This window comes from Manacus vitellinus, unplaced genomic scaffold, assembly GCF_001715985.3.
Source record: "Manacus vitellinus isolate BGI_N305 unplaced genomic scaffold, ASM171598v3 scaffold_51_pilon, whole genome shotgun sequence".
Taxonomy (NCBI): Eukaryota; Metazoa; Chordata; class Aves; order Passeriformes; family Pipridae; genus Manacus; species Manacus vitellinus.
Window position 1 is genome coordinate 1,015,592 of NW_021940620.1, and position 22,582 is coordinate 1,038,173.

Sequence of the window (22,582 nt, forward strand, 5' to 3'; positions counted from 1 at the left end):
GTTCAATAATTGAGAACAAAGTCAAATACACTAACAGTGGTAAATAACAATAATAATGGTAATAAAAAGGGAAAGAAAGAACCCAAAGAACCGATGCGCAATACAATTGCTCACCACCGATGCCAAACCCCCTTCCCAAACCCCGCTGGCCCCCCTTTCCAGGTAATTCCCCGGTTTATGTGCCGGGCATGGAGTTCCAGGGGGTGGAATGTCCCTTTGGCCGGCTCGGGGCAGCGGTCCCGGCTCTGCTCCCTCCCGGTTTCCCTTCGGTCCCTCCTCGCTGCCAGAGCATGACACACACACACAAAACATCCTTGACTTGGGACAAACACGGCTTACTAAACACCCAAAACATCAGTCTCTAATGCACATTATTCTCATTATGAATCCAAAACACGGCACTGTGCCAGGTACTGAGCAGCGATGACCTCTGCCAGCCAGGGCGGGCGGGTTTGGGGTGCAGGAGGGTCCCAGGTGAGGGGGAGGACAGGGGATCGCTCCCTTTGCCTGCTCAGATTCTCCCCTGGGGCCAGCAGACCTCCTCACCCCCTCTACCAGGCTTTTTCCTCTTTGCTCCATAGCTACTATTAATCTTCCAGTTAGAAAAAAGTCCGAGCCAGAGGACTGCCCCTTCCTCCCCCTTCTCTGGAGCTTTCTCATCCTGCTCCTGAGGACCACAATTTCCCAGCAGGACCAAATGTAGGGCCAAAATGCAGATGCCATGAACACTCTTACTTCGACCCGGCAGCCCCCGGCCAGGTGGGAGCCATCTCAGGTTCACTGTACGAGCTGACAGTCTTGGGAATCTAATTTGTTTAGATTTTCAGCCTACTCCAAAACTGATTAGTAACTATACCAGCATATTTTAGTGCTTGCTGTATTTCCTCTGTGAAGGGAAACAACACTGCTAGTCTTGTGTCAGATCAAGTTCATGGTTAGGTAACAGAGGCAAACTTTGGAAAACAGCCCTTTGTGCTCAATCTCAGCATCATCTGTAATTAAACTGAGTAACAGAGATGATAGGTGAAGTAAGTCTGGACCTTATCAAAAGCTGGCAGCCAGCAGGTGGTTTTGCAGCCAACAGTTCAGGCTTTCACTCTGCAATTGTGCTCTGGTGATAATCCGGCTTTTTATGAGTGCCGAAAAGGTTCACAAGGCATAAGCTCTGGCCACTTCAGATTTTGAGACAAGAAATTAGGGTCCATATTGACACAACAGACTGTAAAGATATTGCCAGAGATATTGCCATCTTTCAGAAGCAAATACAGCCCCTCTGAAGAGATGACACCAGATTATACTCCGTTTTTTTGTTGCCTCCTGCCCTGTAGCTGCCTCAGTATGACTCAGTCGTTCAGCAGCACGATGCCAAAAGGCTCTGTTGTCACTGCTTTCTCCAGTGCAACACTCTTCCGCATTGCTTTTAGATGATGCTCAGACCGAGTCCTGACTCTGCAGCCAGTCTGACCTCTGGAATATTCTCCAAAAGTTGTTGATTAGGAGACAGCTGTTGGCAGTGTTTCTGTTAAGTTTCCTGTTTCACCATTTCCCCACCAATATGAAGTCTATTCTCTAAAGAGTGTGTGTGCTTATGCTACTGTGGGATGGTTTAATGGGAATGATTCCTTCACTTGTGATCGGTCTCCTCTGACCAGCACAGTTATCAGCCTTTCAGAGTCTGTAAATCCATGAGTGCAAGCGTGTGAACATGAAGGGCTGAGGAGCAGAAGGGACTACCTCAGTCACTGTTTCCTGCAATGCATATTATCATGTCATCCCTTCTAGAAATCTGTCAATCTGGTTGGAACATTCAGTAGAAGAACAAACAGTGGTTACAAACTTTTATATTTCCATTCTAAACTAAGAGCAGTCAAATGCTGACTTCTATGAAGGAATGTAAGTATGTTGTATTATTTCCCACATGCTCTTCTGGGAGCCAAACATTTTCATCTGGGGACCTCTTATGTTTCTTTGGATGTGCCCTGACAACAGGATGCTCCGTAAGCCTAGTGTTAAAAGCTTTATCAGGAGCTTTTTCAGTAAGGATCAAAAGATCCTTTCAAAAGGGCTTTTTAAACCTGTAGTTACACTTTTCTTGAGGAGTTTTAGGACAAGAATTAAAAAAAATTAAAAAAATTTAGTTAAACAGTGTTTTCAACAAAAACAGATCTGCTCATGAAATGATGTATTGAGAAATTAATAATTTGATGTGCAAAATCTTCTTTGTTTCTATGACTCTCAAGCAGGTAGCTGTGGAAAACCAGATGACTCTTCTCACACCATGGAATAATTAGTCCAATTCTGCTGGAAAATTGTAACCTTTTAATGACTGACTGTTACCCTCTCACAAGCCCTTGCCTGGCATCTGAAAGTAGATTTCAGCCACTTATAAGCACTTCAGTGTTTTCCAGTGGACAGAGATTTTCCACTTACGTTGAAGGACAAGGTTTTCCCTTGGTGCCAGGACAGCTAATTTCTGCCATCAATACCTGCCATGCTCTCACTGTTGGGCTGCTGCTCATGACACCCATGCCTTTCCCAGCCATGTGTTCTGTACTGAATTTCACAGAACAGTGAGGGTGAGGAAGGAAGGCTAAAGAATTCAAATTGTTTAAGTGGTGTTATGGTCTGTGTACGTCTAAGAAATTGCTATTATTTTTTACTCTGCCTAGAACTGCAGTTCATGTTAGAAAATCCCACTGAAGAAAGGATGGCATATTACTGAGTGGGATGTAAAAACTACTTAGCTTTTCAGATCTCCATCTCTCTGATTATGTGATGCAAAAGAAAGAATAGAACCACATAAAGATCTGTGTTATACAAGGAATGCTCCTCTTTCCTGCGATGAGTTTTTGATATTGTGTAAAAAAATGACATCTCTTATCCACAAAGGTATTTTCCCCTTACTTGATGTCAGAAGGAAGGAAACCCCCAACCTGTCCCCACTGAGGCATCCCACAATGCCTATGATAATTCACACTATGGTCTTGTGCCTTTTCCTATATGAGAAAACTTTCCCTTTCATTTAATATTCAAGGTGTACATGAGTATATATAGGCAGTGCATAGTGCATAAATCAAACACAGCCTTCCTCGAAGCCGAAATGCTGTTGCTCTATATCCTCTTAGTGAGTTGCTGCTTACCTGGCTCAATGGGAGATGCAGTAAGAGAATTTCAAGACAACCTCAAGAATCTAACGAACGAGGAGGTGGGTCACTATCTCTTTTTCTTCATTTTCTGCAGTTCTTTCAATGGAAATATGAAGTGAAGCCCACGCTGGTTTCAGCTCTAGTTTGCGCGTCCTGTGTCTTGTTTGTTAAAGTTGAGATGCTCAAGGCACTGCGTGTCAAACTCTCCTCAGAAGCTGGTGCTGTAATTGTTTCCCCAAAGGAAGTTCAGAAATAGAAAACTTGATGAAGATGATATGTACTTAGAGATGTTTAACAATGTGGCAGTCACTTAGAGGAGAAATACCTTCTAACAGTATATTCTTTTTTAAAATTTTAGACCTGGATTCAAGTACCCAGGGGGAAATTTCAGGTAAGACTTTTAAACTTCTTTATTACTGCTGTTGTTAATTATTTGAAGAATGATGATGCTTTGTAGCAGATCTTGAGGGAAAGTGTGAGAAGCTAAAAAAGACCAAATCTCACTAAAAGGGAATATATTTACGAACTGCATGCATATAGACAGGGAACTTCCTTGTATGCAAAACTATGGAAATAAATAACCAATTCTGTGACCATGGTCTCTGAGACTTGGTTATACCCCCGCTGAAGGCAATCTCAGGAGCTCTTGCAGAGTTTACTACTGAGGATGTTCTCAATGTTGCTGCTTGAGGTGCAGACCCTGAGCATCACCTTAAGACCCTGAGCATCACTGTCTTTTAGAACCAAAGGTGGAGAATATGGTTATTATTTGAAGCACTAAAATGTTCTTATCTCTTGGCAAGATTATCATCTCAAGGTGCCCTGAGTGCTATAAAGCATCACGGAGTTTGTGCCTGAAGGAAGCAGTACACTGGCACGAGTTATTGCCCACAGCCCTGTTGATCCGTGGTTTCAGTCTGTGGGCTGCAGGTTTCTCAGGCTCTGTGAACTGAAAAGAGGTTCACAAAAAATAAATAACAACAGGCAGTCTGTTATTGGGAGGTCTTGTCTGTAGAGAAAAAATGTTTAGAGTTTGAGACTTTAAAGAAGGTGGAGAGCAGCACTTTATAGACAGAAGAGTACAGTGGTTCTGTCCTTCTGGGTGGAGATGGAGCTGGGAGAGGCAGCTGGCAGAACTAACCTCCTCAGGCTACCCAGTGTGGTTTTGATAAAACTGCAACCCCAATGGATTTTGATCTGCTTTTACAACTCTTTTCCTTATTTTTCCTTTATAACAAATTTTTTAATGTTATATGCTTTTTTCCTTTCCTGCTCTAGATTTTTTATCAAACCCCAGAAAACACAGAAAAGTAACTCTTTCTCTGATTGTACAAAAATAGAGTAGACAATAGGTAATTTCTGTTTCTGCTGTACATGCAGATAGTTATTGAATTGATTGAAAGATAAAAGTTAACTCGTTTGGTAGAATATAATTTTGCTGTTTTGTTTTTTTTTTAGTGCAACCGTGTTCCCTGTCAACTTAAAACAACCATAAAAGGGCTGAAAGTTAAGAATGAGCAAATGAGAATATCCATTTCTGTGTTGGAGAAAAACATGAATCACATAATATCAGCTGTAAATAAAGGACATACAGTAAGTTTCTCATCAATTATTTATAGTCAGAGCATCATGGAATGGTTTGGGTTGGAAGGGACCTTAAATCTCATCAAGTTCTAACTCCCCTGCCCAGGGACACTCCAGGTAAAAAAGTGAAATTACTGTAAATGGACCACTCATTTGTTTTCAAAACATGAAATTAAGCAACTCAGCATTCTGGTCAACTAAAGTCAACATTTTGATGCCATCTCTGTACACTCCTAATTTTGCACTGCTGAACATTGCAGCTGCTGCTCAGCAAAGGTTTTACAGAAAATACCTGAAATTCATAGGGTCTTGATGGAAGTTAGAGTTTTCTAAAAAGTGCATCACCTGCAGACAAATCCTGGAACTTGTCATTAGCCAGGAGATTAATAAGGAAAGGCCCTAAGCCACATCTCAGTAAGTGAAGTCAGCCAGGAGGAAGTATTCCCAATACTCAAGTGTCTTCTCTCTGTACATCCATGCAAATCTATCTTTCCTTCTGATGACACACCCTCTTGAACCACCACAGACAGCATCTCAGCAACATGCTCTTCTTGTTTCTCCCTTATTTTCACTGTTACCTGATGTTATCATCATTATTCCAGGAACCTGAGGAGAAACATTCCTGTCTGATGAGAGAGATGCTCCAGCAGAGAGCCCTGGAGCACTTTGAGAGGTACTTCCAAAAGCTGCATGAGGACTGCACATAGTCCTCCTGAGAGCTGCTGGCACTGCAGGTGCTCAGACGCCTCTTACCCAACACTAGAGCTGGTTCTGGTGGAACAGAGCACCATGAAGAGACAGCACAACATTAACATGAATGTCTCATATGTGTGTTATCAGATATTTATGTCTTATTGCTGGTATTACCATATTTAATTAATTTATAGAGAGTTTTTATATTTGTACAGAGTCCTAATGTGCAAGATGATCATGAATAAAAGAACTTAAAACCATTAATTCTATTGTGGTGTTTGTGCACTATAATATTTAGAGGATAAGTCAAGGCTATGTGAGTGAAATTTAAAAAATAGAGATTAAGAGGCAGATCCATTGATGTGCTCTCCTGCAGGCACTTACAAAATTGTCAAATATTTATTTTCTGAAGGCAGGAGAAAAAAAGGAGAGAAGGCTATCTTTCAAATATGTGCATAATTAAGTTTGGAAACAATGTGTTTACCTGAAATTCCACAACATAATTGCAGTGCAGCGTACATGCATGATACACATTCTTTATTTATTTAATATATTTACTGTGAGAGCAGTGGTATTTATTTTAATACCCATGGTATCTCCCAATTATCTGGCAAAGAGTGAGAAATTAGTGTTTGTTGACCCAATGACAGGCCAAAACAAAACCTTAGGCAGGTCTCTGGGTTATTGCCATAGAAATATAGTTGTGATAATTATCAAAGAGAAACAATGGTGGTAGCAAAGGATGTCTAATTTAGGCTGGATTTGGTTTTTTTCTGCACAGGATTGCCTTAAACTATTTTTCATGAAGTGAAGAATATATCTACAAGTTATTTTTCCTAAATAAAAATACTACTTTTTTTTAAAATCTGAAGTGTCAGAGGAAAACGACAGTTTTGCTAATGTATGGAAGCATACATTGAATTCCAAATGAAATGCAGTGGATTCACTGAGCTGGCTTTGGGGGGTAGTTTGAGGACCTGCCCAGCTAGACATTGTGTAAGTTTTAAAGCAAAGTACTTGGCACAGATATATTTTTGGGAAGTCATAGACCCTCACTAATGAAATAAACAACAGGATTAAGTGATTGAGCTAATTATGGCCAAGGAACCATCAGATTGTAACAGATGGACAAAATCTTACAAGCAATGGAAGGGTGCACAGCAAAGAGATTCCCGTCTGGGTGACTGAGAAAAGCCAGGGTTAATCCAGGCACTGGTATCAGCAGTGTGACAGTGGCTAATCCAGCCAGGCTCCAAACCAACACATCTCAAACAACTCCACTGGTAAAGAGGAAACGGGGAAGACACTGGCCCACAAGCCAAGCCCAGGCCATTAGTCACAGCTGGAGGTTTAGCAAGACGAGACAAGAGTGAAACAATGGATTTTGAAAGAGCAAACATGAGAAGGGTCCTCTCTGAACAGATGTGCCCTTCTGACACAGCTCCCAGGGAACCAACAATGCATCCTGGGACGTGCAGGAAGCCGGAATCCTGCCCCACGCACAAGGTATTAAGTACTTGAATGTTGGCTTTCAAAAGTAACTGTAAATGATGCACAGCTGCTAAAATTGAGACAAAGCTGGGAAGCATCACTTTTTTCTATTATTTTATGTTGCACTTCAGCTTTCTGCATGGAAAGTAGCAGCAAAGTCAGCATTTTACCACAGTTTGCAGAAACTCTATAATCTTAAACCCCTTTCAACCAACCATTGCTGAGTGACTGTAATTTTATCACAGGTCATGCTAAGAACTCATCTTTCCTTCCAAACCGTGCTAAAACCTGTTAAAAATGTGAGTTATAGTGTGCTATACCTACAGTGGGGACAATACTGCTCACCCACACCAAGCTAAACCTCATCAGAAGAGCACATAATGCTACTGGCTGCTTAAAGAACCACCCTTGGAGCTTAATTAACTAATTAGGCAGAGGATATCCCTAATTAAAGCATATTTGAATGCAACTTTGCATAAGCTCAGCTCATACTTACAAGTGTATTCTTCCACTATTCTTTCTCATCACCTTGCCGTGGGTCTGTCCACACAGAGGCACAAGGATTTTAGAAAGCAGAAGAGATGTTAAAGCTGCCAGAAGGAGTTGCTGAGATCCGAAGCTGTGAGCACTCTGTCACTGCTCCTGTGCCTCAGCACTTCGGGGAGCTACAGAATGGGCTCAGTGGTTTTTTTAAACTATTCTGGCTACCATTCCCACTGGCATTTCCCATGATGCTTCCCAAAAAAGCTTCCCAATACAGCCTGGGCCAGCCAGCAGTCGTGCCTCTGCTCAGCCCTGGGCAGCGAGTGAGCAGCAAATGATGTCCACATTTCCATCAGTTTTGGCTGAGTCTGGAGCAACAGCTCTCTCCTCTGGATCACCTTCCTTTCCCTGTATTTCCTCTTCTCATCTGCCTTTATTTTTCTCTCTAGGAAGTGTCTCCTTTTGTGCAGCAGCTCGGCTGAGCTGCTCTGAGGTGGGATCTGACAGAGTCCCACTGGTGGCAGTGACAGCACTAGATGGGAGCTGTGAAAGAACTGGTCAGATATGGCATATATTTTTTCCAGAAAGCAGTGACTTCTATGGAATGTCACTGAACTGTAAACAAAACTCCTCCTAACAACCTGCTTCCTAGGAAAGGAGTTTATTTCATGTAGTTCAGGTCAAGACCAGTGTTTATTAAATTTCACAATTTCCCTGGCTTGGGACTGGCCTTTGAACGAGCACGGGGGCTGTTCTGTGGCAGAGGGGCTCCAGGAGCAGCACTATGGAGCAGCACTACTTTTGGATGTAAGAACAAAGTCCAGGTGTTTATCTTTGCTCTCCATTGCTGGGAGCAGGAATTCTGCTTGCTGCTGGAGCATCCAGCCTGGATTTGCACATGCACATGTGCCTTGCTGCAGCAGCCACCTCTGCAAGGGCCACATGCTGCTGGAAGGCAGCAAAAAGCCAAGGATTCATTCCTTAAATATGATGAATACGACTTCCTGCTAGTGACCTGCTTTTTGCACTCACTTGGCTTCTCTCCCTTGCTGTCTATTAGAAGTGAAAGTATCACCAAAGGTTAAAACACTTTCTACAACTCCAGGAGGTGGGTGAGTTTGGGCATCAAAAAATTTGCCAGGATAGGAGAAAACTCTGTTTCAACTGGATTGCTTTAAACTAAGCTCCCAGCACAAAATATTGGAACATAGCCACTGTGAGAAAGTATTCCAGAGCATCTCTGCAGGAGATGTTCCCTGGTTTTCAGAAATTCCATTTTCTTGGCCTCGGGAGGTTAGAGAGGCATGAGATACTGCACCATAGCCATGCTGCCTTTTGTACTTGCCCTAGTAAGGAAACCTTATCTGAGCATCATAACTTCACACTTATCTAGATCAAAGAGCAAAACCAGCTCCTATAAACAGTTGCAGCTCAGTTCTTACAAGGCACTTGCTAAGTTTATCAAGCTAATGCAGGCACACACCTGCAGGAGTCATCACCATTTTGTGATGCAAAGAAGCCCTTGCCCAGGATGATCCCTGCTGGCATTAGCAGCACCTTGCACAGCTTTTGGGATAACTTTCTTTTCACACTTGTAGCATCATCTGATTCCTTTTTTCAATAATATTCCTAAATCAGCTGCAACGTGAACACTTATCACACCCAATCCAACTGAAATACTTTTCATTAGTATCAAAAGCCATGAATTCACTGATTAATTAGATTATTTGTTTGCTTCCATCCTCCTGATCATTCCAAATTCAAACAGAAATACTTTGGATAAATCCAACACTTTGGATTTCCACTCACTGTCTTTTACTGCAGTCTCCAGAGTTTCTTCTGAAATACACTCTTTGCTTACTCTTATTTCTGTTCCTAACAATTCTACCCATGTTTGTGGTGCCTTCACTCTGCCTATACTCACAGATCAGACAAATTCCAGAATTACAGGTATCAAAGGTCAGGACCTGTTGCTTATGTTGCCCTTTATTTTTTTTACATCATCCTTCAGCTTCCTAACCCTGCGTTCAAGTGAAAAACAAAACCCCAAAGCATCTGAACAATAACGAACGTGGGACTATGGTTTGTGTAGGGGCACTGAGCCAGCTTAGAGAGAAAAACAGGCACTAGAGCAGCCCTGTTATCTGAGGCAGAAGAGGGGGAAAAAGTGAAGGGGAAAAGCAAAAATCCCTAGATTTAAAAGTGCAGTGATTTTGGAATATGTCACAAGAGGAGAGAGTGGTAAAACAGTGGTGAAGGACCAGTCTTGTCCCTTTGGAGCTGGGCAAAACCCTGCTGAAAGACCAGCTCACACTGCTGCTACACATCACAAAAATTCCTGTGAACTCTTGGGAACCGGGAATTACCTCCTGCAAAGTTTAACAAGGGAAAAGAAATACAGTTCACACGAAGTTCTGGGACAGTGGTAAGATTCTGCAGAAGTGGTCACGAATGCCAAGTGCATTTTTCAAAAAGCAGTTGTGCCAGAATGGAATTGGAGACAGATGTGCTCTCTGTGCTGAGGGGCCCCAGGACAGGGAGACCTGAGGTGGGGGGACATGGCAGTGGCCTTGGCCCCACAGGCAATCCCTCTCACCGTGATATGGGATGGGCCAACTGTCAGCCAAGGAAAAGGTGAAAAAAGTGGGTTTTTCCAACCAACCTTGAGTCAAAACTGAGTTGCCCACAGAGATCTCTAATGGTGGGGTTGAACCTCAGCCTGGCTGGCAGGTATAGTCCAGGTTCCAGCCAAGGGGAAGAGGAGGCTTTGCCTGAAAAATCAGTGTGAGTTTGAGGGAGATCAAAAGAAACAACTGTAAAACACCAAAAACACAGTCAACCAAGAGCAGGGCTTAATATTTTCAGTCATATGGCTTGTATGCACTGGTGTGGAGTCCATAGAATGGTTTGAGTTGGAAGAGACCTGAAAGACCATCTAGTTTCAGCCCCCTGCCATGGCAGGGACACCTTCCACTATCTCAGGTTGCTCCAAGCCCCATCCAACCTGGCCTTGGACAATTCCAGGGATGGGGCAGCCACAGCTTTTCCTGATAATCTGTGCCAGTGTTTTACCTCCTCACTGTAAAAAACTTCTTCCTTATTACTTGTCACATTTCTACAAGGACACAATCCCCAGAGCTGTGTGATGAGAAAGTTCTACAGATAAGCACAAAGTGTGGGAAAAAGCCCACTCTTGTTCCAGATGACACACACATGCATTGAAGAGGGCAGCAGCCAGCTCACAGATTAGCTTGAGCTAAGCCACATAACCACTGGTGACTTTTGACTTCCCCAATTCAAAGTATTGAGATATTGAGGCACTTACTGGTAAGTGCTGTGGCATCAGGCCCCACGAGCGGAGCCGCCGGATCTGCCCCTGCCCAGCAGGCACGGAGCTGGACTCCAGCCACCCCGGCCACTGCCCTCATTTCTGTGAAATAAACCCATCCTTTTTTAAAGGAAACAAAAAAGGAGTTTTTCCAGCTTCCAGGAAAGTGAGAAGCACAAGCCACTGGCTGATTTGGCCAGGTAACACACCACGGTGCCCTCGATGAGTGACCCTCGCAAACCTGGTGGGCTCCCCCTCACCAGCTCCTGGCCAGAGAGTGGGGCGGTAAGGGGACCACTGTCCTGACCCAAAATCAACTCTGTGGCACCAGCTGTGCCCATGGGGTCATGGCTGACTCACTCAGGACACCCTGCATCCCTCCTTTCCCACCCAAAAGGGGCCACTTTGCTGTGCCCATCCCTGGGGCCACCCTGTCGCTGCAGGGCAGTGGCTTCTCCTGCTGTAAATTAATTAACTCTCACAGCATGCCTACATTTTGCCAAAATTTTGCCACAGGTATTGCACAAATGCTGTAACTTTCCCTTTCTATGCAGTGAGCCACATATTTTCCATGGGATTTTGTTGGGGTTTTTTTCTTATACCATTCTTTTCCTATTGTTTCTCAGCCAGCCCCACGCTGCGGCCAAAGAAGCTGTGATTTCTAGAGAAGAGCTGTAGCAACTGCTACAGGAGGTGGCAGCTGCCTGGTCATGCTTTGGGTCATTCTATGCCTTCCTGATTTTCAAGCTGAAAAACCGGATATTTATAGATTTCTTTCCATGGAAATGCTGATTGGGTAAGGAGGTTGTCCCAAGGTTAGACACCAAATTTACTGGAACCTCTCTCTTCCAGAAAGCCTCAACAAATGGCTTTTTTTTTTTTTTTTTTTTAATTCAATCAGTTTCCCAAATCAACCTGAAGTGCTATTTCCTTGTAGAGACCATAAAATGGTAGAGGACTGGTGGACTGGTCCAGAGCTACTTAGAGGTTCTCTGAGCACATCAAGAGGATGAAAACCCATCTCTACCTTCTCTTGCTGGCTGCAGGCATCTCTGCTGCTTCCCAGATGAGCAGCATGGCTGAATTACTGACACTTCTACAGCAAATGTGGGAGGTAATGGCAAAGGACATTCAGGTAAATTCAATTTCCATTTTTCTAATCTAAAATTTGATATACTGAATTCTCTAGTTCTTGAATATTTAACTTCCTTTGAAAGTCAAAAAATCTATGTAATATTATATTTTTATCAGTGTTAATGGAGATATTTGAAAGGCTGAATTAATATGTTATTTTTCAGAATCTGAGGATTGAAACTCCAGATAACATAAATGTAAGTAAAAGTATTCTTAAATAAAATTAACATTTTCATAAATTTCTTCATTGAAAATTGAGGTCGTTTTTAAATTGTTATCTTCTAAAATGTTCTATTTGTATTTAAGAGTAAATTATTACTTTAAGTGTAGCTATTATAAGATATAAAATGATATTGTAAGATATAAAATGTAGTTAGATATAAAACATTATTAAAAACAAGCAAATGTTGAGTCAAAAAAGTTGCTGTAATATAAAAGGACAGCAACTATTCTTGTTGTATGTTTTTGTAAATCTCCAGCAGAACACACACACGGAGGGATTTTCTGAACCAGCTTTTGAATGAAAGAGCTAAAAAGGAAAGAGAAAACTTGTTCACACTTCTTGCTTGTGTGCCTGCAAAAATCCTCCTTTTTAGCCTACTTCACTTAGTCTACTTCTAGAAAGGGCTTTTTAAACCCTTACTCCCAGGAAGGGGGTTAAGTTACCTGGTCTTGTCTGAAGGATGGTGTCAGCGTGCCCTGAACAGGACACCAGAGACAGGGTGCCCAGGAACGAGGTCTGTCCTAAAGATCAAACTCCCCCTGGTGGATCTGCCATCTTCTTCTACATCTCCAGGAAACGTCTCCTGTCCCCTCTCAGGTTTTCTTTCTAAGATGACTTTAAGCACCTCCCTGGTCATGCACACGTTGTTAATGAGGCTTTTTTCTCTGCTGTGCATCAATGAGATTCTTGGTTTCCCCAGATCACAGCCCAGCACAGAACTCTTCAGCTCACAGCGTGGCCAGATGGCTGCTGGTAGGAGTGCAATCTGAGTCATTAATTTGTTGAAGGAGCAGGATAATTCCCGTTTGTGCCCTAAGCTAGTACAGGAGGACGGGAGTTTCTTGGTGTCAAATCCAGCCCATTCCTTGCAAATCAGATGCAAAGTTCCCAGCTCTGTCACTTCTCTCTGGATCCTGTCTGGACGAGCTCTCTTCCCAGGCTGGGGCTTGGGCTGGCTTTAACTGAGATTTTGACCCCGAATCAGCAGTGCCCAGTGCTGGCAGCTCATTTGTCCCTTTCCCTGATGAGGTCCCTGGAGGTGCCCACTGTGCCAGTGCCCAGCTTCCCTCTGGGGAGATGAGCTGCTTCCCTCTCTCCAGTGCTTTGGAGCCAGAGGTGACAGAGAATTCCTCGAGGTCTGAGTCTGCTGTTCAGCAGCAGCAGAAGTGGCTTCCCAAGCGAGGCTGTGGGAGGAATGATCTTACTCACCCCGCAGCACCAGGAGTGACTAACGGGACCACGCGCTGGTCGTGGGCGTCACAGGCACCTTCGGCAGCTGCTGCATTTCCTCTGATCCTCGATGATTAGTTTTTTCTCCCTTTTTCATCACTTTCTCCTCCCGTGACACCTCAGTCTGTTCCTGCCACTGATGGTCATGTCCTCTCCTTTTTCCTTCCTTGGGAGTTTAGCTGAGCTCTTCCTGAGCAGCCCCGCACTGGCCAGTGTGACCATCATCACTCTGCTCGGCTTCCATCCACGTCCCTCCTCCCTCTTTGGTGGCCTTGTCCAGACCACAAAGCCTCAGAGACCAAAGCCAGCTCCCACTTTGTGGCAGAGGACCAGCGTGGGATGGCACAGGGGCCGGGCAGTGAGAAGGTGGCTTTGTCCCTGTCTCTCCTGGCAGGCAGGTGCCAGCTGTTGCACAGTTTGTGTTTGCAGCACCTTCAGGTTCATCTATTTGCTTTCTCTTGTGTTCGAGAGGCACGAGCAGATGGGAGAAATCAAACTGGCTTTCAGATGGCTGCAGAAGAGGAAGGACTGAGGTGTTAGACAGTGAGATGGTTCATCTGGACATTACAAAACACACAGCAGCAGATACTTTGCCAGGTTTCTGCCTCCAGAGTAAAGTATGCACATCAGATAAATACACACACTTGCCCAAGTCGCTTGCAAACTCGAGCTCAAAAGTCAGTAAGAATGAATTTGTCACCCAGGCAGTTGGGCATCTCCCCCAAAGATTTTTAATAAACTTATTGCAGCTCATGGTTACAAATTCTTGTGCCTCAGTTTTGCTAATTCTTTCGTCTTAGGATGTGAATTGTATCAGCACAATCTTTGAAGGAACAGAACAGCTGAAAACTAATCCAGCTATGAAAAAATTCAGTGCTTTTTTCCAAAATTTTGAAAGACTGAAGCAATTTCTCACTCCCAGCCTGGCAAAAGAGGTAGGAATTTATTCACTGTCTGCCAGAGATCCCACAGCAGAGATGTTACAGAATATGATCTATAATTCATAGACGAGCCCTTATGTCTACAAAAGAGAGTAATTTTTGTACTGGCTTGTTTTTAATACATGGAAGAATAAATCCTGGCATTATTTCATGTTTATGCCCTTCCCTTGTTCTAGTCTCCCACTTGCTCCACCTCTAAATTAAGGATTCATATGTGTGATCAGCAAATTTAAGGAAAATTGTATCATTCATAAAATGATTTTGAGATGAACAAGCTCTAAATAATGATTAAATATTAATCAATTTCATTTTCTTGATTGATTTTTCAGGGGAAATGTGATACAGAAAGAAGGAATGCAACGATATTTATAAACAAGCTGATGACATTCATCCGAAAAGCATTAAAACCCACAAGAGCATAGAGTCAGAAGTTTCTAAAATTGCTGAAAATTTATATGAGCAGTAAAATGTTTACTTATTAAAGAAGTACTCCTCCTTTGTGTTAAAATCTGGTTTTTTTAAAGTTAATGGATAGGAGTGTTTAGAGCGATATGACTTTATTTCTATGGTGTCAACTAAATTATATTACATTTTATGGATATATGTATCTTGAAGAAAATATTTATTCTGTATCTTTACTAGTTTTAATAAAGAGAATAAATGTTTGTCTCTGGCTTTCCCCTTCCCCCCAAATTTCTTCCAAACTATTCCCACACTTTAGCAAATGTAGTTATTGTAAAATCTCTCACAGTCAGGGCAATTGGATCCTTCAGGTGACTGTGCAAGTGTATTGCTGGAAGCTATTTCTAATGATTCATGAATTAAAAACCCAAGAGCTCAGTAAGGTGCCCCCCTTGCCCGTGGCAGAGCTGAGCTTGCACGTTTCCTCTGGCTCCCTGGATGACTGCCTTTCTTGCTATAAATATCCAGCACAAATTAATTCTTAAAAAAAAAAAAAAAAGTTTCAAATGTAAGAGAAAGAAATGAGAACCAAATTGAGAAGAGATTTTCGGTCAGAGGGAGAGGCAGGTTCCTGCAGTGTCCCTTCAATCACAGAAAAAGCTTCTTGAAAAACTTACCAGTTTTGACACGTTGAAAAAAGAAGCTGAGCAGCCAAGCAAGGCACTTGTGGTCAGTCACAGTGATGCCAAGGGTTTGATTTAATGTGTTCCAGATTCCTGGGTCAGACAGGTCCTGATACAACATGCCAGTCCCTGCTCCTTCTTTGGGGGCATCCCTGGGGACCCCGGCTGAAGCACGGCTGAGAATCCTGTGACACCAGAACAGATACACAGAAACAAAACATTTTCTTGCCACATCAATACTGATTTTCCCAGTGTTTTCTAGCCTTATCCAAATTTTATTAAGGAAAAATACAGCTTTTCATCCCAGCTCCGGAAGATGAGGGGAGCAAGGATGAAACAAGGATTAATCAGCAAAATTCTTATTTGTGAGTTATTGGTGCAGACGTTGACCCATCAGCCGCTCTGCTGTTCCCAAAGCAGAGCAGTCTCCGCACAGGAGCAGGAGGAGGCGGCGGGCGGCAGGTGGCAACAGGGGACCGCGAAGGCTGGATGCACAGCCCTGCCCGGAGAGCTCTGGGGCGAGGAAAATCCCAGGCAGGGCTTTCCCTGTGGTGTGCGGAGCTCCTCCGACTCCGGAGCCCCGTTCTCCCGTGACTCCGACCCCCGGCTGAGCCCAAGCCCCGTCCGTGATCGCCACCCCGTGCCCGGTGCAGCTCGATTCCGGAGCGGGATTGGGGCCCCCAAAAAAGAACTTTGGACTCGCAGGGGACTTGGAGCTCTGGCTGGGTCAGACCTGCCCTCCGACCCACCTGGATCCTGCTTCAGGAGGGAACTGCTCCAGCTGTACTTCAGTATTCACTACGAGTTTATACGAAAAGTTCAAAAGAACCATCCTTTCCAGCATGCCCATGAAAATAAAAAATCATATATGTAATATAAATATATGCTTGATGACTTATAACTATATTTTGCATGTAATATACAATATATATAGTATATGCTAATTTTGCAGGGAGTTCTAGACAATATATATTTATATAATATATATTATTAATGACATAAGTATTACATAATTTATAAATAATATTGTATATAATTTTTCTATTTTACATATATCTATATGGTTTACGTTAGATATTAGGAAGAAATTCTTTACAGATAGGGTAATCAGCCATTGGAATGGGTTGCCCAGGGAATTGGTGGATTCTCCATCCCTGGAGGTTTTTAAGATAAGACTGGATGTGGCATCAGTGCCGTGGGCTGGGAACCATGGCGGGGTTGGATCAAGGGTTGGACTGGATGATCTCGGAGGTCCCTTCCAACCCAGCTGATTCTATATCACCTTTTCTAGCACGCCCAGGGAAAACATCATGTCCTTAACATAAAACACCCCCCTAACTTTAATTAACCTTTAATACCTCCCTTTTACAGTTTAGTTGACCCGGTGAGCATTATTAGTCACCCCAGACAGCAGTTGTGCTCCCCTCTCGAGTCCCTCCCGGGTGGGCAGCGCATCGGGCCGGGGTCGGAGCCCCCTCGGGGGTCACGGCAGGAGCATCCCCCGGTGCCGCGGGGGGGATTTCCCGGCGGCCGTTGGAATTCCCGGCCATTTCCTGCCCCTGACTCAGGGCACCGGCCGGGCCTTCCCCTGCCCCCTCTGCCCCCCGGCCCCCCCGCCGCCGCTCCCTCCGCGGCCGAGAGCGGCACTGCGATTCCGCGGAAGCCGGCTCCGCGCCCCCGCTCCCGCGGGAAACCGAAACTGGGCGGCGGGAAGGGGGATGGGGAGGATCGGGGCACATCGGCCCGGGAGACGCACAAATAAAGGAACAGACGCGCACAAACAACGGCCACACGAAAATTAAAGGGAGGGAATAAAAGGGGCGCAAAGAAAAAGGGGCGCAAAGAAAAAGGGGCGCAAAGAAAAAGGGGCGCAAAGAAAAAGGGGCGCAAAGAAAAAGGGGCGCAAAGAAAAAGGGGCGCAAAGAAAAAGGGGTGCAAAGGGGTCAAAAAAAAGAGAAGAGGGGCAAAAGAAACGGAGACGATAAAAATGAGGAAAAAAAAAAGGGAGGACTTAAAGGGAGGACACCAAAAAAAGGGGGGCACAAAAAAGGGAAGGGGTCACAAAAAAAAGAGGAGGACACACACACACACACAAAAAAAGAGGGGGGTACACACCAAAAAAAATGGGAGGGAGACACAAAAAGTAAAGGGGGGAGGGAGGGCAGAAAACCTCTGCTTTGATATTTCAGCCACAGCTGGTGAGTCAGTGGGACATCAGGAGATGTTAAAAAATAATAATAAAAAAATAAAATCTGTGCTTCTTTTGGAAGAAATCACACCCACCGAGCAGGGGAAGGTGACAAGTTTGAACAAGGAATCATGTGGGACAGCTGGTCCCTGCAAGGTGTTCCCTCCCCAGGGTCCCCCCATTCCCTGGTGGGGAGAAGGATGTGACAGGTCCTTCCCTTGCTGTAGATCCACCCTGTCCCTCAGCAGAGGGGCAGCTGAACTGTGATGGGCCCCCAGCCTCCAGCCCGATGTGTCACTTGGTTTTTCCTTTTCTTTTTTTCTTTTTTTTTTTTTTTTTTTTTTTTTTTTTTTGAGGGGGGCAAACAGCAGTTACACATCCCCTTTGAGAGCATCCAAAGAAACTCCCCAGGGGACCAGCACCCAGCCCAGCCCAGGGTCCCATCCTGCTGCACACCCGCAGAGTCTGTCCCAGCAGGGGACAAGCCACCTTCCCAGTGCCCTGCCTGCTCTCAACACCTCCAGGATCCTCGTGGCACAAACGTGACCAGCCCTGGAGCTTCTCAGTGTCCGTCACAGCTTCCTTTTTGGCAGCCTCTTTGCACGAGGACAGGACAGAGTATTTCAGACAAAGCAGGGGTTATGGACATCCTTCCCGAGGGAGAGCAGAGGTGAAACACCCCCTGATCACTGATCACTGCAGCCTCCACACCCAGGGGACTTTTCCTGGAGAGCTACTGTGAGTTCCCAGGATCTCCCTGCCTCGTGCTCACAGACACCCTGGGCTGCTGGAGGGCAGTGGCAGGGCAGGCAGGGGCCGGGCGCAGGCAGGGGCCGGGCGCAGGCAGGGGCCGGGCGCAGCAGGGCCGGCCGCAGGCAGGGTGGCCCCCATGACCCTCCAGCCCCAGCTCCCCCTGCCTACCCCTGCAGAGGGCTGGAGGCACAGCACCACACTGCCCCAGGCACTGGCCTGGCCTGCCCTTCCCACAGCTGGCAAGTTTGGCACATTTTCTGAGCAGGCCAGGACGGAGCAAACCCTCCAAGGCAGGAGCCAGACAAGAGGCACAGCCAGCCTTGCCCACCACGTGTGCTGCTGGTCTCCCTGGCTCTGCAGATGGCTGGCTGGGCAGGTCCATTCCCACCTTCACACAGATGCCACAAGGGCAAAAGAAACCCCAACCGACTGTAAGACACAACTTACTCTTTTTCTGCTGATCTCGGCCCCAGCTGCACAGGTGGGACTCCAGCAACGTAAAATAAATGGACTCCCCTTTCAGCCTCAGGGGGGTTCCTGACCAGGATGGCACAAACACAGTACACTCCAAATCAGCACAACCCCACTGTGCCCTGGCCTTTTCAGGGAGGCTCAGGCTGCTGCAGGGCTGCACCCTCATTAGCAAACTCATCACAGCTGCCAGGTGCCTGCAGCTCACAGGACTTCCCTCAGCAAATCCTTCATGACAGCTCTGTGTCCTCCTGCAAGGTGGAGAGGAAATTAAGGAGCAGGGAAAGTCCAAAGACACAAGTCAGGTTCTTGGAATTTCCTTCATTCCCACCAAAACAAGCCCAGAATCTCATTTGGGTTTAGTTTAAAACTTCACCGCTCCATCAGTAGGGAGAACTGGAATGATTTTAGGTCCTGAGACAGGTCTTTCCAATTCCAGGAAACTGTAAATGGCCCATCCCAGGATATCTTTATTGTAGCCTGCAGATCAGAGCACTCGCTGGCATTACATCATGCCTGGGCAGAGTTTCAACATTTCTGACATTCATTCTCCTGCATGTGCTTCAACCAAACTTCCTTTCTGTAAAAGAGGCATTTATAAGAAATGGAAACAGCTTGCAGAGAGCCCTGCACCTCATGGCTGCTGACCCAGGACCAGCAGTTTGGTTGTCAGCCCTGGTGCTTTTGAAGGCTGATGCTCCATCTCTGCTTCTGAAAAGTCCATTGTGCATTAACCCCTCACTGCCTGGAGAGCCCGTGGGAGGGACAGGCACTGCCTGCCCCTGATGGCCCCTGGCACCAAACTGTGGCAGTGTTGGGTGCTCCATAGTGGGGAATTGTGACAATCCCCAGGGGCCCCAGATGGCTCCACAGCCATTTTTTATGTCCCAGTTACTGCTCCAAAAAGAAAGGTTTGTTCCTGAGTTTGATGGGGAAAGGCGAGGAAGGCAGGTGGGAGAGAGAATGCGAAAGGATTTGCATTAGAGCAGATTTCTCTTAAAGAAGGTAGAAAGGAGGAACAAAGCCCTGCAGACTGGGGTATGGAAGGGCTGCTGAGGGCTGGTGGGCATGGGAAGGTCCTGATGTAGAGATGGAAGGAAGCAGCCAGGGCCACAAGGAAGCAGATAAGAGGCTCGCTCTCTCACCATGCTCCCACTCTTCCCCTCCACAACCCCCTGCTCCATCCTGTGGTTATTCACTCCTCCCATGCAGACCTGAGGCTCTGCTGCCTCCTGGGACTCACTGGCAGGTCACCAGAGGCAGCTTTCTGTGGCAGCCCCTGTCCCCATCTCCTCATCTCCCCGTTGTCAGACACAGATTCCCCACTGTGGACCTTCTCCCCTGGTTGGATTCAGAGTCATAGGAAGGGAAAATCTTCAAAGCAAAGACTGCCATCAGCACTTGGTGTAATGCTCAAGACCTTTCCCCCACTACATCTTACAGATGCAGCACCTGAGGCTTCCCTGGATGCGAACATGGCTCTGGAGTCTGTACCCACCATTGCATCCACATTTGCACTGGAGTGTGTTGGTTTTCTGCCCTTCAACCCCAGCTCCTCAAAAAGTGCTTCTGGATGTTTGGACCACATGGCTTTGCCCTGTGGGCTGGGGTTGCCCATCTCATGGCACACGGGGATCCATATTAACCATCATTCCTTTCATACAGCACAGGATCAGAGCCACCCTGAGCTGCTTAACCAAGAGTGATGATGCCAGGGAACAAAGATCTGAGTTAGAGCCTCTATTCCCGATCCATAACCCTCACTCCCTGGAGGCCATGCCAGGATTTCTATGGCTGATGCCAACCAGGTCATGTTTTTTTTGCATTACTTAAATTACAGTCTTCCTAGGAACTCCTTATCTCAGGGCACTGCTGGATGAGATCGAGTTTGTTATACAACAAACACCACTTGCTCGAGGATTAGCTGGGGATTGCATTTTGTTTTAAACAAAAATATTATTAAATATTTCCTCTGCAGTAGGAAAAGAATTCTAGACTTGGGATCTCCCTGGATGAGGTAAAAGTGATAAAATATGTCAGTGACCTGCTTCTCTGTGGATAAACTGGGTGGAGCAGAAGGGCTTTATGGCCACCCATTTACTGACTCCCTGAGGTGTGCAGATAATTCCTTCTTCTTACTGTTATATGTGACAAATGTAAGTGCATATTCTTGCTGCATTAAGTAAGTTGCTGAAAGGGCAGTTAGTGCAGAGATATGAATGAGAGGAAGGACTCAGTTTAATAAGGAGGCTTTGTAAGTGTGGGGTTAGGGAACCTGACACACAATAACATCGGGGAGACAGACACAAGTTGTTATTTCCTTGTTTCAGCTGAGAGAGAGCAAAAAGCAAACATAAGGCATCCCAGGCTGGGCAGGTCCTGCTCCATGGAAACGTGCTGTGCAGATACAGGACAGGACACAGATATAAAGGTCAATTAAGTTTCACTGAGTAGGATCTGTCTGGGTTGAAACCCAAGGAAAGAAGAGGAGATTTAGGGCTGGGGCTGTTAACCTTCCTTTGTGCATTTTTATTGTAGCTCTATTTATTTGGTGCTTGGAGTCAGTTCCTGGGGAAGATACAGACTAAAAACAGCCAATAAGGGTCCCAACAGTACTGAAGTCACGTGTCAAAAGAAGTTACTGCTCAAAATTCAGTCACTTAAGGTGTGTTTGATACATTTCTATGCAGACCTTGGCCCATCAGACCAGGAAGCCCAGAATTCATTTTTCCTAAAGCTGGGGGAGGCGTGAAAGCAAACCATGGGAGGTTGGATCAAAAGCAATCAGCATAATCTTTTTTGTCAATATTTAGGTTGTATAAGAGGTGGTGTGACTATTTTTGCAGATGACATTTACATTGAAACCTCAAATATCTTCCGTCTTCCCTTTTCCAGTCCACTTTCATGTTACCTCCTGTTACTTTATATCTAGTATCTCTCCTAGTTTGCTTACTTATTTAATTTACCTGATATATCTTTACCCGTGGTGAAAGCTCATTGGTGAATGGTGCCTCCCACAGCACAAAGACCCAACTGGAGGATCCTAATTACATAAGATAAATGTGTCCAGCAGACAAAAACCCATTAGTTTAAAGAAAGCATGGGACACCTACCAGGTGTTTCTCTGCTCTTAAAACCAAGTTTGGGCTTTTCTTTCATCTTAATGTTAAAAAAAGAGAAAACTTGCCAGAGCAGGCAGGCAGTGTGCTGGTGTCACACTGCTGCCTCAGCAGTCCATGTGTCTTTCTACCTCTCTCCCAGTATACCTTCCTGTTGCATAGGACTACAAACCTTCCTTGAAATGACTGAAGTAACTAAAAACATTCTCTAATATTCTGCTGGATTGAAGGCACCTTGAAGACATTGCATGAAAATCTAATCTCACTGCCATACAGATCCAATGGATAGGAGAGAAATCCTGATGATTTCAGTAGCCTTCTGTCATACCATCATTTCCCTTCCCCAGGCTTCATCCAAGCAGTTTTTAAGAAGAGACTGGATGGCTCTTAGTGCCATGGTCTAGTTGACAGGTTGGTGTTGGGTCATGGGTTGGACTTGATGATCTCAGAGGTCTTTTCCAAGCTAGTTGATTCTGTGATTCAGTGTGTGATTCTGTGATTCTGACCCCCTGCCACGGGCCAGCGGACACCTCCACCAGCCAGGTTGCTCCCAAGACCCCGTCCAAAGCCTGGCTCCTTCAGAGAGGGGGGCAGCCACAGCTTCTCTGGGCAACCTGTGGCAGTGCGTCACGATCCTCCACAGCCCAGAATTTCTTCCCAGTATCTAATTTGCACCCGTCCTCTGCCAGCGTGAAGCCATTCCCTGTGCCCTG

The 22,582-nt window shown here is 45.3% G+C and overlaps 1 protein-coding gene and 1 long non-coding RNA gene across 2 annotated transcripts in view; one reads left to right on the forward strand and one right to left on the reverse strand.

Moving 5' to 3' along the window:
* Positions 1 to 11,734: 11,734 nt before the first annotated feature.
* On the forward strand, positions 11,735 to 14,675 carry LOC103756664 (interleukin-5). Its single transcript, XM_025896002.2, has 4 exons — positions 11,735 to 11,860; positions 12,024 to 12,056; positions 14,113 to 14,247; positions 14,583 to 14,675. Exons 1-4 carry the CDS (start codon positions 11,735 to 11,737, stop codon positions 14,673 to 14,675), a joined length of 387 nt encoding a protein of 128 aa, XP_025751787.1.
* A 4,394-nt stretch (positions 14,676 to 19,069) lies between these two features.
* LOC115307776 overlaps positions 19,070 to 22,582 on the reverse strand; it is a 22,481-nt gene continuing 18,968 nt past the window's right edge. Inside the window, exon 3 of the long non-coding RNA XR_003916145.1 lies at positions 19,070 to 19,330. This is a non-coding gene — a long non-coding RNA (uncharacterized LOC115307776). The remainder of the gene's footprint in view (positions 19,331 to 22,582) is intronic.